General features: G+C 43.9%; 1 protein-coding gene across 5 annotated transcripts in view; it reads left to right on the top strand.

Moving 5' to 3' along the window:
• Positions 1-10,536: 10,536 nt before the first annotated feature.
• ST8SIA5 (ST8 alpha-N-acetyl-neuraminide alpha-2,8-sialyltransferase 5) overlaps positions 10,537-18,031 on the top strand; it is a 67,989-nt gene continuing 60,494 nt past the window's right edge. For 4 of the 5 annotated variants that reach the window (XM_048850497.2, XM_048850496.2, XM_048850495.2 and 1 more), the window contains exon 1: positions 10,537-11,664. In XM_048850497.2, coding sequence (XP_048706454.2) covers positions 11,534-11,664 — 131 coding nt within the window. In that variant the 5' untranslated portion in view covers positions 10,537-11,533. The other variant, XM_075128351.1, reaches the window with a different exon arrangement.

The following is an 18,031-nucleotide window of genomic DNA, read 5'->3' as shown; positions in this document are numbered from 1 at the left end:
GAGGCTCATGCACTAAGCTCCAGAGGTCCCCGGTTCGATCCTGCCCGCTAACGACCAGGGGTCTGTTGACATTAGATATGCACATATACCAGGGGTTCTCAAATTTCATTGCACTGCAGCCCCTTCTGACAACAAAAATTACTACACGACCCCAGGAGGGGGGACTGTGAGCGGGCAGGCTAAAGCCCCAGGTCTTCAAGCCCAAGCAAGGAGCTTGTAACCTGAGCTCCGCCACCCAGGGCTGAAGCCCTTGGGCTTCAGCCTTGGCCACAGATGATGGGGCTTGGGCTTCAGCTTCAGCCTCGGGCTCCAGTAAATCTAAGCCAGTCCTGGCAACCCCATTCAAATGGGGTTGTGACCCACTTTTGGGTCCTGATCCACAGTTTGAGAATTGCTGATATATACAATGCCTAGCACAATGGGGATCTTGTCTCTGTTGTGGCCTATAGATGCTATTGTAATACATATAATAAGTAATACCGGCCTGGGCATTTATGGCAGATTAGAGGATCACACAGTGAATTTTGACCCTGAGCCAAAGGCCCGGTAGAATGACATTGCAGGGGGCTCCAGGTTTGCTTGAACCAGCAGTCACTGTAACTGTGCATGCAAGTTAGGCCTGACATTGTGTGGACAAAATTTATGAATTAGACCCACAATATGAACGTAAATTGAAAACCAAGAGAACCTGAAGGTGTATATCTAGGGTTAGCAGTGTTATCTGGGTAGAGGCTTCCTTCTTTTGGAACAGTTTCAGTAGAAACTCTGATAAGTTTCCATAATGCAGAAAGCCACAAGCCCAGGAAAAATTTTTTTTTGAAGGGGTGAGGTGTTTGACGTCAATGAAAGTCAGAGGGAGATTTTTTTAAAAAATTGAATTTGTGCCTTGTACTGAAATAATTTAGGGAGCGAGACTGATTCATTAAAATAACAATATTCAGGCTTTTAAAAATATATCGGCTTAGTCTAGAAAATTAACTCGTATGAACATCTGGTCAAAGATCAATCCTTGCTGTTTTCAATATCTGATTACTAATGAATGATATAAGAGAGTGTCCTTCAAAAGAGATTTTATTAAATGAACAGTAGCCAAAGCTGAATTACAGTGGGACAACTATGGAAATACATGTAACAAGGAGCTAATGAATATATTCATTTTGATTAACCTAGTCTTACAAATGCAAAATTAATTCAGAATGATGAAACACTTAGGACAATGGTGACTTTCACGTCATTTCTGAATTCTGATCTCTTCCCCTCCTGCGCGCATAACTGTGCATGTCAAATTATCAAATCATTCAGTTAATTCATCAACTATTACAATACAAAGGAATCTGTTAGGAGGGGGAAGGGAAAAATACTATTCCCCCTCCCCATTTCAAGTACTGTTGTTCACTGTCACAGCAAACTATGTGCCAAGACCAGATCTTAGTCATCCTGGTCAATTAAATCTATCCTTCTGATTGAAATACATCATTGTTACAGTAACATAAATGTGTGTGCAGGGAGAAGCACATTTACAATAACAGTAAAACAAATACACAAAGGGCACTTTGCCATGAGATGAGGTGTGGTTCTAGCAATATTCCTCATTCTAAGCTCAGGAGAGTCCTGCTCATTATACTAGTAATACTGTACCTAATGGAAAAAGAAACTTCACCTGTGCTTGAACTTAACAGGTGAAATCCTGGCCCTGCTGAAGTCAATGGGAGTTTGGCTATTGATTCCAGTACAGCCAGGATTTCACCCAGTGGTGCTGATCCTGCTGTCACTGAACTCACTAGGGAGCAGGAGCAAGGTCCTGATATTTTCAAGCATTAGGAACATGCATGGCTCATTCAACAGCTCATGGCTTGTTTCTTTTGAGCCAGGCCTCGGGCCCCCATGCAAAATCCTGAATGGAACCAGTGTAGGTAACACATATGTAAGTGCTGTGTAAGTAATATGGACCAGATTTTTCTGAGCTGCTGGGCACCGACAGCTCTCATTGACTACATTTGGCATTCTGGGCAGGCAGGACCACAGAAATCAGGCTCTGCGGCCTAAATTTTCATCAATGTCTCGAAATTTTGGGTGACACAATTTTTGAGAGCTCTACTTGAGATGCCATTTAGAAAATCAGGCCCCTTTAAGGGGTGGGGTTGAGTTGGAAACCCAAAACCAGAGGTATCCTAAATACTAGCCATTCTGGAAAGTTTAGGTCTATATCAGTCAGACTTCAGTAAGTTCAAATACTGCCTCATATGAATTAATACAAAAGTAGCTTTTCTTATGTTAATCCCCCACATATATGTAACATATATAAATTATGTGAGATGTTATCACACTTATCTTTATCTCCATTTTCTTCTGTTGGTCACATGGCAATTTTATTATCCAACTCTGTAAAGCACTTAGAGCAGCGGTTCTGAACCTGAGGGGGGGCGGTGCAAGATGCCCTTTCTGGGGGTGCGAGACAGGCCAGATTTTTTTAGTAAGTAAATGATCAAAAACACAAATTAAGCACAGGCACGTAAGTAGAACTACTTTGTTTCATCAAACCTATGTATTTATTAATATTATAATTTTTTTAATGATTACTGTAATATACAAACAAAAAATATATCTAGGTTTAAAGACCTGACCTACTTCAATGATTTTTGATAAGGGGTGCAAGAACATATTTTGAGAACCAAAGGGGTGTAGGCTGCGGTAAAGGTTAAGAACCACTGACTTAGAGCTACACTTACAAGGTGCTATATAAGTGGGAAAGTATTTAATAATATGATGAAGGAAGTGGTATGTAAACATTTCAGCGAAGGACCGAACCGGGTGACATTTTTGACACCCCTCAACATCCTGCCCCCCCATCTGAAAAAAAAATCAACATGTTTTATTTCGATATTTTGGAAATGAAACATTTGGATTTTTCAATTTGAAATGGCCTTTTGGATAGAAATTTCCTTTAATTTGAATTAAAAATTTAAAAAATATGAAATGCTCAAAATCTAAATAAAACATTTTTGTTTTGGGTTAAGTAAAACATCTAACTAAACCTGAAATGAATTTTTTTTTTAACTTTTTTGATTTGCCAAAAATTTTGTGAAAATTTCATTTTTGGTTGAAGCCAAAATGAGTCTCTCTCCCCACCCCCCTCCCGAATTGCTGGTGAATGGAAACATCTGCTATTCACCAAGCTCTGGGCAGGAATTGTCTCTCACTGTGTGTGTCTGTACAGCACTCAACACAATAGGGCCCTGATCTTGCTTTGGGTCTTGGTGTACTACTGTATTACAAATAATAGTAATACTAGATTCAGTACAATACTCTTTTAAATTCACTGGTTAATATAGCAGCTATTAGAAAGCATAACCCACACACTGCAATAAGCTGCCACTAACGATTAAAAAATAGCGACTATAGGCTATGAACCTTGACAGATGCTGTGCTGGAGCTCCTTGCCCAAGGAAGAAGGACCCCATTCACTGACCCATGCAGAGATCCCTTTTGCAATGTGGAAAAGACGTGTGTGACAATCTCTGTGTGTGAATCCCACTCTTTACACAAGTTGCCTATGTGCATGGACTGTAATATGAATGGAGCTGCTTTCATATTCGCTCATGTGAGTCAATATATAATCTAATAGGCATTCAACATGCAAACCATATTCTACTTCTGTGAGGTCTCATCCCACCCAGGCCATTCCACTGTTAGAGGATATGGAATTGGAATGCCTTTTGGCTTCTATTCATGGCCTCAAAAGACCATGGACACTTTCAGCTTTGCTCACACTTAATATCTGGATCTTAGACTTAACTGAATCACTCAGGGATTTATGGCACCCATGAGGGACCAGACATTGTGTTGGGTAATAGATTATGCTAATACAATTATGTTGGTTTTTATCTGCAACAGATTTAATATTGATTTGCTCTATTTTAATATTTAACAATGTGCTTCATTTAGGCAGTAATTCCACAAAGCACTTACATACAAATGCGAAGTACTCCACTTAGGAAGGGAACAATCAGTTGCACACATACAAAATTGGGAAATGACTGCTTAGAAAGGAGAACTGCAGAAAGGGATCTGGGGGTCATAGTGGATCACAAGCTAAATATGAGTCAACAGTGTAACACTTGCAAAAAAATCCAAACTCCTTTCAAAAGTGTTGTAAGGAAGACACCAGAAGTAATTCTTCCACTCTACTCCATGCTGATTAGGCCTCAGCTGGAGTACTGTGTCCAGTTCTGGGCACCACATTTCAGGAAAGATGTCAACAAATTGGAGAAGAGCAACAATAATGATTAAAGGTCTAGACAACATGACCTATGAGGGAAGACTGAAAAAATTGGGTTTGTTTAGTCTGGAGAAGAGACGACTGAGAGGGGACATAACAGTTTTCAAGTACATAAAAGGTTGTTACAAGGAGGAGGGAGAAAATTTGTTCTCCTAAACTTCTGAAGAAGGACAAGAAGCAATGGGCTTAAATTGTAGCAAGGGTGGTTTAAGTTGGACATTAGGAAAAACTTCCTAACTATCAAGGTAATTAAGCACTGGAATAAATTGCCTAGAGAGGTTGTGGAATCTCCATCATTCGGGGTTTTTAAGAACAGGTTAGACAAACACCCGTCAGGGATGGTTTAGTACAGGGGTTCTCAAACTTCATTGCACCACGCCCCTTTTCTGACAACAAAAATTACTACACGACCCCAGGAGGGGGGACCAAATCCTGAACCTGCTTGAGCCCCACTGCCCTAGGTGTGGGGGCCAAAGCCTGAGCTCCACCGCCCTGGGCAGGAGGAGAAGGGGGAGGGTCAAAACTGTAACCTGATCCCTGCCACCCAGGCAGTGGGGCTCGGGCTTCAGCTTTGGTCCCAGGTCCCAGCAAGTCTAAGCCAGCCTTGGCAACCCCATTAAAACAAGGTCGTGACTCACTTTGCGGTCCTGACCCACAGTTTGAGAACCACTGGTCTAGTACCTAGCCCTGCCCTGAGTGCAGGGGACTGGACTAGATGACCTCTCAAAGTCCCTTCCAGTCCTATGATTCTAAGTACATGTTTAATTTTAAGAATTCTGTATTCAGCAAAGCGCTTAAGCATATTAAGCCTGTGCTTTGCTGAATCAGGGCCCCAGTAATTAACACAAGCATAAAGTAAGTTTAAAGTGACGTAGTATGTTTGAAATTTTGACTCAAATTTAATATGCTATTTATAATTGTTATTTTGATTTAAACAAACTTAAAAAGCCCCCACCCCCAAATAATAACTATCTAAGGCTTTAGATATCTTTGTCATCAAATAAAACTACAACCCATCATCAGTAAAAGACTTAAACAAGGATTGGTGGAAGGATGGATATGAAAATGCTCAATCAGATCTGCAAATATAGACTCACTGAAATCAGAAATCAGAATAGAATATGCAGCTCTCTGTCCCATTTGCACTCAGATGTGCTGCAGTTTACAAGATGAGGCCCTTATGATGTCTATGAAGAAAGGAAAATTCTGGTGCACCTCTGAACATAAGAAGTACAGTAGGATTCTTACCAGATTCGGTCCTTTTACCAATCTCACTGCGTGGAGCTGGCTTGCAGACTTCAGATGCACAGAATCAGCTTTCAATGAAGATTTCCCCCAGTATTTGGGATTAGATATCAGTATTTTTTTGCTAATTCAATTTTGCTTCATTCTGGCTTCTGAGCAAACAATGGGCTCCCTATATCATTGTCTGAAGCACATTCATGTTTGTGCTAAGGCACCCAAGTCTCACCATGTAATCTGAAAGAATTTTTCACAATGGGTTATCCCTGACAGTATTTAGCAAACATGTCACGTACCACAATATGGGCCAGCAGTATGTGAGAGAGAGGCTGCCGCTTGCAGCCTCATAGTATAGGCATCAGAGTGTTGTGTACCTAGAGCTACAAGAGGCGTGACTTTGCCACAATATTTATAGTTTTAACATCCGATAATTAGGGTGCTTCACAGAATTAGATAGCTCAGCAATTTAATGGGAGGGAGGAAACATTAGAGTACTGGATTGAGAGTCAGAACTCCTAAGCTCATTTCCAAGTTCTGCCACTGACTCACTGTGAGACCTCGTGCAAGTCACTTAACCTCTCTGTGTCTCAGTTTCACCTATTGTTCATAAGAACGGCCATACTGGGTCAGACCAAAGGTCCATCTAGCCCAGTATTCTGTCTTCCGACAGTGGCCAATGCCAGGTGCTTCAGAGGGAATGAAAATAACATGTAATCATCAAAAAGAAAAGGAGTACTTGTGGCACCTTAGAGACTAACCAATTTATTTGAGCATAAGCTCTCTAAGGTGCCACAAGTACTCCTTTTCTTTTTGCGAATACTGACTAACACGGCTGTTACTCTGAAACATGTAATCATCAAGTGATCCATCCCCTGTTGCCCATTTCCAGCTTCAGGTAAACAGAGGCTAGGGACACCATCCCTGCCCATCCTGGCTATTAGCCACTGATAGAACTATCCTCCATGAACTTATCTAGTTCTTTTTTGAACCCTGTTATAGTCTTGGACTTTACAACATCCTCTGGCAAAGAGTTCCACAGGTTGACTGTGCATTCTGTGAAGAAATACTTCCTTTGGTTTGTTTTAAACCTGCTGCCTATTAGTTTCATTTGGTGATCCCTAGTTCTTGTGTTACGAGGAGTAAATAACACTTCCTTATTTACTTTCTCCACATCCATCATAATTTTATAGACCTCTATCATATCCCCCCTTAATCATCTCTTTTCCAAGATGAAAAATCCGAGTCTTATTAATCTCTCCTCATATGGAAGCTGTTCCATACCCCTAATCATTTTTGTTGCTCAGTTTTTGTACCTTTTCCAATTCCAGTATATCTTTTTTGAGATGGGGTGAGCAGATCTGCACACAGTATTCAAGATGTGGGCATACCATGGATTTATATAGAGGCAATATGATATTTTCTGTCTTATTATCTATTCCTTTCCTAATGATTCCCAACATTCTGTTAGCTTTTTCAACTGACGCTGCACATTGAGTGGACGTTTTCAGAGAACTATCCACAATGACTTCAAGATCTTTGTTGAGTGGTAACAGCTAATTTAGACCCCATCATTTTATACATATAGTTGGGTTATGTTTTCCAATGTGCATTACTTTGCATTTGTCAATACTGAATTTCATCTGCCATTTTGTAGCCCAGTCATCCAGTTGTGTGAGATCCCTTTGTAAATCTTTGCAGTCTGCTTTGGACTTAGCTATCTTGAGTAGTCTTGTATCATCTGCAAATTTTGCCACCTCACTGTTTACCCCTTTTTCCAGATCATTTATGAATATGTTGAACAGCGCTGGTCCCAGTACAGACCTCTGGGGGACAGCACTATTTACCTCTCTCCATTCTGAAAATTGACCATTTATTCCTACCCTTTGTTTCCAATCTTTTAACCAGTTACCTATCCATGAGAGGACCTTCCCTCTTATCCCATGACAGTTTATTGTAAAATGGAAATAAAATACATACCAATCTCAAAGGGGTATTCTGAGGTTTTATTAGTTTGTGTTAGTAAAGCACTAGGAGATTGTCAGGTGAAAGATGCTATAGACATTCAGAATATTATTATTATACCTAACTTTTACACATTCCAATATTGTGCTGTCTAGGCTGTCGTATTGTGTTGCATGTGTTATCCATATCAGTGACATGAGAGAGGCTTCCTGCATGCTTGGTTTTTGGCTGGGAAACACTATCTAGGCTATCCTGTGCTACGGGTAGCTCATGTTATGGCATAGTACAGAGGTCACACCATCGCTCAGAAAATATTGTTGCATGCAACCTGGCTTTTAGTTCCAGTGATATGCATGATGCAAAGTACTGCAACCCCATCTTGCATTCCTGATAGCCAATTTCTGTGCCAGATGCTTGCTCACACCTGGTGTAAAATTTTTAAAAAATCTGTCTCATTTGACTCATCCCGGGAGTAGGAAGCTTTAAAGAGATGGTCACAAATGAAAAACCAGATTTTCAAAGGGACGCTGAAACAAGTGTGCAAATGAGCAATTGTGACAAAGTTAACAATTTTGAATGCACATGTGAGTGCAAAAAAAAAAATCACACATGGATGCTCCTGCAAATATTGTGGGCACATTTGAAAATTTGAGTATCGACATCAGATTTCTCAGTTCTTCAGGGATGGTGTCCCTAGCCTCTGTTTGAAAGAAGTTGGGAATGGGAGACCAGGGATGGATCACTTGATGATTACCTGCTCCGTTCGTTCCCTCTGGGGCACGTGGCATTGGCCACTGTCGGAAGACAGGATACAGAGCTAGATGGACCTTTGGTTCTGACCCAGTATGGCCGTTCTTATGTTTTCTTTTGATAAGTTATAGTGCTGGTTTGAAGGCAATTAGTATAAATTTCCTTTACACACATTACCGGGGACAGTATTTGTACAAGATTATATTTGTCACAGAAAACCTCTGAGTTTCTTAGATATTTCCTCATACTCTGTTCATTGCTTCAAGGACACAAAATTCTTCTGGGAATGTAAAAAATTCAGTGTCCTCAAGGACCATGTTTTCCAGATAGCTCTGATTTAGCAGATGAGGGTGAAAAAGGTAGCCAGACTACTCCTGAGTGATGGCACCCATGTTGATGTTGAGGCGAGAGAGTTGTTACAGCTAATACTTGCATATAGGCTAGGATCAGAAATAAATAATGGATATTCTGCTTTGGGGCGGTACAATATATTAGTGTGATTTTTTTTCCCCCTCCCCTAATGCTACTCCCTCTTAAATCTGGAGGATCACAAGGCATCACACTGCTGGTTGATGCTGAGATTACTGTTAGACCTTGAAATATGTAAATGGCCAAATTCTGCTCTCTGGTACGTTTGGTGCAGTCAGTAGTCTTACTCCAGATTTCCAGCAGTGTAAGACAGCAGCATTTGCTCCAAAGAAAACCAGGTTTCTAGGGCAAGATTTTCAAAGGTACAAAGAGCAATTAGGCACCCAGCTCCCTTTCAAAGTCAATGGGAAATGAGCACCTAGCCCCCTTTTATGCCTTTCAAAATCTCTCCTCTAAGCTCCACGGGCAGATCTGTCCATATCACATGGGTTCTCAGCCTGGGACTCCTGACTACTTCCCTTCCATTACTGTTGAACGGCAACAGGGTGCTGGCTACATCCCAGCTAGACAGGAGGGAACTCCCAGAGGGTCCTGGTATAAAACCACTGTCATATTATACGTGTTTAAGTGCGTAAATCTTTAGAAGGACCATATCTGGTTCTGTGGGTGGAGACTTTGACAGATGGGATCGTGTTGTGGCTGTGACTTCATTATACAGCTGTCAGTGTGTCTATTCCTCTCAGTGTGATACGAATGAATAAATTCTTGTCCTTTATTTTTCTGAACAAAGTAAATGGCTAATTTTGTTTTTAAAGAGCTAAAATGAACTGAGGAAAATAGGTCGACCCTCTGAGTTCATAATCAAATTTGCTTAGTTTATTAATTTTATTTATTTGTATTATGATAGTGTTAGACGCCATGGTCAGGACCTAATTGTGGTCGGTGTTGTATCAATTCAGAGAAAAGATGGTTTTTGCTCACGAGTTTACACCCTAATAATTATTGTAGTCACTAAATTAAGTTTTGACTTCATTTTGCTACCACTGCTCTTTCAGTACAGCTGTGGGAGAGTGTACTGGATCCAACAGCACCTTGTGCATCATTAAAGGATTGTAAACGAAGGAGAATGGGCCTCCTGTTCTGAATGCAGAATCTTTGGTGGTGGTGATGTGTGAGCTGCCAAGAACAGATCTGGACTCAGTTCCCAGGCTGAATTTGCTGGCTGGTAGTTAAAAAGGTGGTGTTTTTCTGTTTGTAAACGGTCCACATTTGGGTAGAGTCAGTGAGAGGTATTGAATATGGACCCCACTGTCCCATTTCCATGGAAACCACTGATCAGCATAGAACTACACTTCAGACAAGACCTAAATTGTAATAACTTCACTTGGGATCCCACATGGGAGCTTTGAGTGGGACTGAGAGACAATTATATTGTATCTTTGTCTTGCCCTGAAAGGGCTGTATTTTATCCTGAGGAATAGCCCTGAGGCAGATAACTTTTATGTCACCTTTGCAGCCCCCTGGTACTATCTTTGCCCCACCCTCCTGCACAGTGCCAGCTCAGACCCTGTCAGGATAGGCCCTGGCATGTTGGTCTGAACAGCTGGGATAATGGCTCGCTGGACATTGATTTAGTTGTTTGCAGGTTTATTCATGTTAAAATCTTATAAAATCATATAAAAATTCATATCAAAAATGTTGTTTTACGAAGGACTTTCCAATTTTTTCCCAAAAGATAGTTTTTTCATGTGTTATGGAGGTAAAATAACCTCCCAGCTGAGCCACTTGATTTGTGGTTAAAGCTTCCATAGGTCACTGCTTTCAGAAATAAACATTCAGGACCCCACTCCTGCTCCCACTGAAATCCATGACAAAACTCCCATTGATTCAAATGAGAGCAGGCTCGAGCCTCTACCAGCAACTAGAAAGCTTAAGAACAGTTCTGATGGCTGGAGGCAAGGTCTCGCTATTTCACCTTATAACAAGAGAAGTGTTCATGGTTGAGGAACAATCAGAATATTTGTCTCTTTAGATGAATAGCTCTTTAAGATTGCATTGAAAGTCAATATTCCCATCTGCGGCTGTGAGGCTATCCAGAACCCGCAATAAATCAGCATGCAGGAACTGAGAGCTCTGTCCTTGAAGAGATGCACAGTGACCTTGCTTATGCTTACTCTGGAGGAATAACCAGGAAAAACCTAGAAACCCAAACAGAGAGCAGCGATGACGAAAGGCAGTGCGTGCTGCACGCAAATGTTACAGTATCAAAGGCATTATCTGAACCTCACCTTGTTAAATAAAATGCAGCTTTTCATGATAGCCTAACCAGATTGCTGCTGCTGTTTTTGCAGGGGGCTGGAATGTAAGCCTCATGATCATTACATACTTGTTCGATAATAGTATACCCCGGTCACGTCTCCCTGCAAGTGCATTTCACTGGAATCACTGAGCAGAAGCAAAGAAGAGCTGATGATATGTGCTGCCGAAAAAGGTTGCGGGAGTCCTGTATTTTCCACTGACTGCAGTTTTCTGTTTTATTTGCAGCTTCTCCCATCTGGAATATCAAAGCGGGATTGAAGTAGATAATGGTTAGCAGCGGGTTTATGTGAGAGAGACTGCAGGGAACAGAACGCCTCGCGCACAGCACAAACGGCTTCGTCTGAAAGAACTATGAATAGATTTTTAGATGTTACCCACATCTAATGCTCCTGGAAACTTTACAGTGGAATGAGCCATTGCGCCCAGTTCTTTAGTTAACAACCAAAAGGGGCAAGAAGGGGGACGCAAGGCTGAACAACGGGACACCTTGTCCTCGGATTTCTCACAGAAAAGCTAGCAAATGTTTCCCACCACCTTCAAGTGAAAAGAGCCTGAATGCTACAATGAACTGAATTCTACCCAACAGAGCTTAAGTAAGCTTTTTGCACAAGGATGGGATACAGCGACCCCTCGTCAAGCAGGGATTTGCTGGGGAACAGAACTTTGTTCTTCATCTTCATCTGCACTTTTGCTGTGGTCACTTTGCTGCAGCAGATACTGTATGGGAGAAACTATCTCAAGAGGTAAGAGGGTAGCAGAAAAAGTTCTATCTGATCAGACATATTTGTGACAGAGATTCTGGTGCAAAGGGGAATCCAATCATGCACCAATAGCATGAACATCCTGGCAAGAGTGTGGGAGAACGTGACTGGCAGCTGTAACATTTGTCAGGGTTATTAAAGAAAAATGCTAGGTAAGATATTAATTGTATGTATTTTAAATCTCAGTTGATGTAAATCACTGGTTCTGCTGAGATCATTGGACCTATGCTGACTTATACGAGCTGAAGATCTGGCCTAATGTGCAAATTTTGCCCTGATTTATACCCTGTATAGCCTGCCACATCGCTCTGTGTCATCTTGTGTATGTCAGGGCAAAACTGTCCAGAAAGAATGAAGTGTTGTAAAAGTTTAATGCTTTTGTAAAATAAATGCAAATGTATTTCCAGAGATTCACATGATTGTAGCAATATCAGACGTCAGAATAACAAACGGCTCACTTTATTCCATGACGGTATTTGTGTTAATTTGGGAGAAGGATGGTGTGAATGAATCGGTGGTGTTGCCTAAAGATCACATCAGTCATCAGCCTGAAAATGGTGAATTTGATGTTTCTTGCTCAGTCCCAACAAAATACCCGCTGGGAACGTCAAGTGTTTACCTGAGCCTTAAAGGATCTATTTAAAAAATATCGTTGATGGTTTTGATTTACAAAGGGAAATATTCCTATTTAACCCTTTTAGGCACCTGGGCTTCAATAACACGTGACTGCTGTGGAAGTTTTTATGTTTTAATTTTAAGAGTAACTGGCAAAAAGATTTATGGTTTGATTGTCCCCTGCCTTGCATCTTTAGTAGTCATCTGTGTATGCATTTTAAATACTATCAAATGATAAATTTCCTCTCACCATGGTAGCGTTTCACAACCACTAGGCACTGACCTTACACAGATGCAAATGATAACAGAAGGGGCAGGGTAGCGGAAAATTCAAGCCCTAAATGTGAGTGAATAACGTAGAAAAATAACCACATTAAAACAAACCCAGTTCTGGGGAGAAGATGCAGTTAAAATTCTTCTACTGGGCCAAACTCTGTCCTGATTTATACCCTGTGTTTCTCTGTTGACTTCAGTGGGGTTGCAAAGGATGCAAGAAAGGGCAAAAGTTGACTCCCAAGCTCTAACTTGCGAAGAAAAGCTGGTCCTGTTATTTTAGTCTGTCCTGCTCTGGTGGTTGCTATCACAAAAACTGAAGCAACGAGATGCCACAAGTTTTGTAAGTGTAGGTTAATACACACTTACGTTAAGCTTAGCTGTGACTTTTAGTGGTTTGTGTCTTTGCTTTTTAATGAGAATATCAGTCCCTGCAGTGCCACTCAAGACACATTTTCTTCCAGTGTTTGGGAGAAAGTACGTAGGACACCATCCTGAGGTGGGGTGATGACCCTTATCTCCCAGTGAAGACAATGGAGGTTGAAGGAACTCAGTACCTGGCGGGATCAGGCCTTTAGATATTAAAGAGAGGAGGGCAGTTGCTGTATGTAAAGTCACTATAATTTGTCACTTCCCCACTGTTCTCAGTCTCTCACTGTTCTGCAATGGGTTATGGTTGTGGGCTGGCAGTTCTTTACATCATTTGGATAAATGCACCATATTTTAAAAAACGTAAGTTTTTGGCAGCTGCCTTCTTCTCTACTCAGCCAGCAGCGCGTAAATAAAATTACAGTTCTCCAGTGGTCTGCTCACTGGGCCACTCGCTAATGAGAATTGCACGTATCCTTAGATTAGTGTCTCATTATCGTCCTCCCGGACCAGGCCCTCCACTAAAATGTTACACAGGCTGCAAAGTTGGTCAGACCCCCCTCAGATCCTTTATATGTTGCACCGCCTGATAACGCTCTTGAGCTGGGGGGTTTTAAGAACATCTTTCTAGGGAGGAAGTGGGATATTTATAGTTGCAGCACGGCCTGCCAAGCTGGAGATTGAGGATGCTGGCTGAACACGAGGCCAAGTTCCTCACTATGATTCAATGTGCTTTTGGCTTTACTATAGCCTGTGCTATAGGACTCTCTGCGTGCAGCACTAATAGGCCTCTTGTACTTTTCCCAAGGCAGCAGAGAGAAATTCCCCAGAGTACGTCGGGAAACCTGGAAAGTGACCCGAATTACGCTCAGAGTAAAGTTATGATGCTTTCAAGCATAAAGAGAACATCGGACCAGATTGTCTCATCCTGGCAAGAAGCCTGTGGGAATAGGAAGGGGCCTGCAAGGCAGGAAGGGTTTGTGGGGCTGAACCCACTGAGGGTACAGCTACACTGCATGCTCCTTACAGCACTGTGTGAAGTACATACACTGCACGGCACCCTTCCCCCCCCCAGTAGCGTTGCCAGGTCCGGTTTTTGCCCCGAACACCTGGTCGAAAAGGGAATCTGGCAGCGTCAGTCAGAACAGCTGACGAGGCCATTAAAAGTTCAGTTGGCGGCGCAGTGGGGCTGGCAGGCTCCCTACCCACCTCTGCGCGGCTCCCGGAAGTGGCTGGCACGTCCATTAGCTCCTAGACGGAGGCAGAGTCAGGGCTCTGCATGCTGCCCCCGCCCCATGGAACCATGGCCAATGGGAGCTGCAGGTGCGGCACCTTTGGGCAGAGGCAATGTGCAGAGCTGCCTGGCCATGCCTCCACCTCTGAGCCGCGGGACATGCTGGTTGTGCTTCCAGGAGCTGCCTGAGGTAAGTGTGGTCTGGAGCCTGCACCCCGAGACCACTCCTGTGCCCCAACCCCCTGCCCCAGCCCTGAACTCCCTCCCACATCCTGAATCCCTCATTTTTGGCCCCACTCCGGAGTCTGCACCCCCAGCTGGAGCCCTCACCCCCCTGCAGCCCAACCTCCTGCTCCAGCCCAGAGCCCCCTCCTGCACCCTGAACCCCTCATTTTTGGCCCCATCTCAGCGCCCGCACACTCTAGCTGGAGCCCCTCATCCTCTCCAACATCCCAACCCCCTGCCCCAGCTGGGTGAAAATGAGCAAGTGAGCGTGGGGGAGAGTGAGCAACAGAGAGAGGGGGGATGGAGTGCGAGGGGCGGGGCCTTGGGGAAGGGGCGGGGCACGGGCGGAGCCGTGGGGCAGCGGGCGGGGCAAGGGTGTTCGGTTTTGTGCGATTAGAAAATTGGCAACCCTACCCCCTAGCATGGGTGTAAACAGCCGTGTAGATTGAAGTACTGCTCAGGCGGATCGGGACACGCCAGAACCTGTACCCTACACTGCTCTCTCTGTGCCCAAGTGGTGCCTCCCGCATCTAATGTCCTGCTGCCTCCCCGCTGCTGGAGCCTTTCCCCACTGCAGTGAAAGATCTGGGCAGCAGGGACCTGCCAGAGCTTTTCCCTGCTGGTTACCCCCTGGCAGATCTTTTCACTGCTGCGTGTAGCTACACACCACAGTGCAGATGCAGCCAGCTTTTTGCTGCGATGCGTAGCGACACATACCCTATGTGCTGTCACCAGTGAGCCTGCAGTGTAGACATACCCTGAGTTCCTCTAAAGCAGGGGTGGCCAACCTTTGACTCCGCAGCCACACGCAGCTCTTCAGAAGTTAATATTCGGCTCCTTGTAGAGGCGCCGACTCCGGGGCTGGAGCTACAGACGCCATCTTTCCAATGTGCCGGGGGAGGGGGGCTCACTGCTCAACCCCTGGCTCTGCCACAGGCCCTGCCCCCACTCCACCCCTTCCTGCCCCCTCCCCTGAGCCTGCCGTGCCTTCGCTCCTCCCCCCATTCCAGAGCCTCCTGCACGCCACGAAACAGCTGATCAGGGAGTGCGGGGAGAGAGGGGGAGGCGCTGATCAGCAGGGCTGCTGGTGGGTAGGAGGTGCTGGGAGCAGAGGAGGGGGGCTGCTGACGTGTTACTGCAGCTCTTTGCAATGTACATTGGTAAATTCTGGTTCCTTCTCAGGCTTGGGTTAGCCACCCCTGGGCTAAAGCATCATTTCATGAGAGGAGTAAAAGGGCCAGCAAAGATGGCAGGGGTGCCAGGGATCTCAGGGCTCTTCAGGGAAGACATTCCACTGACCAGATGCATGGAGGCAAAAGGCATCCTGAATGGTGCATTCATGCTGCTGCACTGATGCCCGCATGCTGCTATTGAGTTCCCTTGTAGCCATGTGGTGGCAGGTGCGGAGGGAAACAGAGGAAATTAACTCAGCTCCCAGCTGTATTAATTCCTGCCTGAATCTCCACGTAGATGCTGCCAAGGAGCATATCCAGTTCTGTGCTCCACCCACAGTTCCGCTCCCAAAGCCCCTTCCCTGTGGATGGACTTGGTGAGGAGAGAGACCACACAACACAAGAGGAACTCTCTGACAGGTCACTTCCGCTCACTGAGATGCAAGGGATGGTCCAGGCTTATGTCAGGAACCCTCCCTTCTCTCCTCCCCCTTCCACAGATGCTGAAATTCTAGCAACCTAAACAGGTGGTGGGGGGTGGGGGTGAGGAGGAAAACAGATGCATGGATTAAAATCAAGCAGCCAGATCTGGCCATCCTTACTTGGGCTGAACTCCTGTTGCACATGGTGGAAGTTTTTGCCCGAACAGGAACTGCGGGCTTTGGCTCAGGGACTGTGACAGGAAGGAATAGAACTCTGGGAGACTCAAGAAGAAGAAGAATGGCATGTGACGTGAGCTTTTAGGCCTGATCCATTAACATCTGTGGAAAAATTCCTGTGGACTTCAGTGGGCTTTGGATCAGACCCATAGACACAGGAAACTGACACACACCATGTAATAGCCCTTCCTTGCCTCCCACCCCACCCCCATTTTTACAATGTTACTAAAATATGTGAAGACCAAATCCTGCTCACCATAGTCCCTGAGGAGTTCCACTAAAGGAAATGAAATGACTTGCACGACTAAGACAAGCAAGGTTCAGCTGTGTATCTTACATGAACCTGTTAAAGTCTAACCAAATGTTGGAAGATTTCTAGAGAGGGAATCTGACAGCAGGAAAGGGTGGGCTTAGTGGCTATATCAAAGGGTGATAAAGTCAGACACAATTAGGCTTCTTTAATACTGATCTCTGGGGTAATTATTTTTATTGCAGGGTTTATGTGACATGATTAAAAATGTCCTCTCCATTGATCTGCTGAAGTAGGTTAAATCCTGGGGATTCTTATATCTATCCAGAACACAGCATGCTCTAGTGGGTGCTGTTGTTTCAACATTGGGCATCTGTATTTTTTTTTATCTTGAGTCAGATTGTCAACTGCCATCTGGCCCCTTTGTGGAGTCCAGGTGGCACAAAGAGGTTGGATTCTGCTCATTAAGTGGATAGCAGAGCATTCTCCTGGTGTGTGGGAGCTCCCCACTCCTGTAAAGATGTAGAAGTGGCTTCTGCACCAACTGCCTCCATCCCACAGCCCATGGCATAGGGGACATGTCAGGGGAAGGAGGGAACCTATCAGATACCAGGAAAATGTAGCTGACTTGTTGTCTGCTACATTTATCTTCCGCTGGCATAGAATCCATTAGATGCCAGCCCTCTACTGTCCTGACTCCCTCACGGAGTGGGGCTCAAATGCAGAAGAGAATTTGGCCCTCTGAATTACATGCAGGTAACTAGAATAATGTTTAAAGTTTATTAAAGAACTTAACTGAAGTTTTCCATTGAGGCTCTCACTAGAAACACATATAACAATTCTCAAACAACCGTATGGTGAGCAAGAAACAGTAAACCTTCCCATTCGGAGTATATGCACTAAAGTATTTAAAGGCTTTCTGCATTCTAAGTTAGCATAAAATCTCACCTACATGTATATACTGGCACCTAGTGCTTAAAAAAAATCACACTCTTAAAATGAAAGATTACACCAACATTGGCACGTCCCTAGCATCTTGCATTCACGGACTGCAACCTAGACATCAGTTACCTACTTCTCACAACACCCACACGAGAGAGTTATCAGCTTCTGTGCAGACTGGGAAAGTGAAGCAGAGAAATGGATTGACTTGCCTGAGGTCACTGAATTTGTCAGATCTCATGACTTTCAGTCCTGTGCTCTGTCCACTAGAGAACTTTCCCACCCAAAACGGAAATATTTTCTTGGTGAAATGAAGTACCAGCTAAGGTCCTACATCACTGACTCATGGCAAATTACCTATCGGAGTGTGAAACAAAGTTTTGCTATTGGTCTGGGTTTTCTTAGGAGCAGAAGGACATTGGAGATTGAAGGAGACAACAAAGCCTCAAACCCTGGTCAGTTTCTCACTTTATGTTAAGCATTTCTGTCCCAAAGTCTATTGTTTTTAAGGACAAGTCTAGCCAAAAAAGTTAGGTCAACCCAGCTGTGTCACTCAGGGGTGTGAAAAATCCACACCCCGTGAGTGCAGTAGTTAACCTAACCCTTGGTG

This window comes from Caretta caretta, chromosome 5 (assembly GCF_965140235.1).
Source record: "Caretta caretta isolate rCarCar2 chromosome 5, rCarCar1.hap1, whole genome shotgun sequence".
NCBI classification, from domain to species: domain Eukaryota; kingdom Metazoa; phylum Chordata; order Testudines; family Cheloniidae; genus Caretta; species Caretta caretta.
Note: the sequence above shows the minus strand (reverse complement) of the source record. Positions and strands in the feature narration are given on the sequence as shown.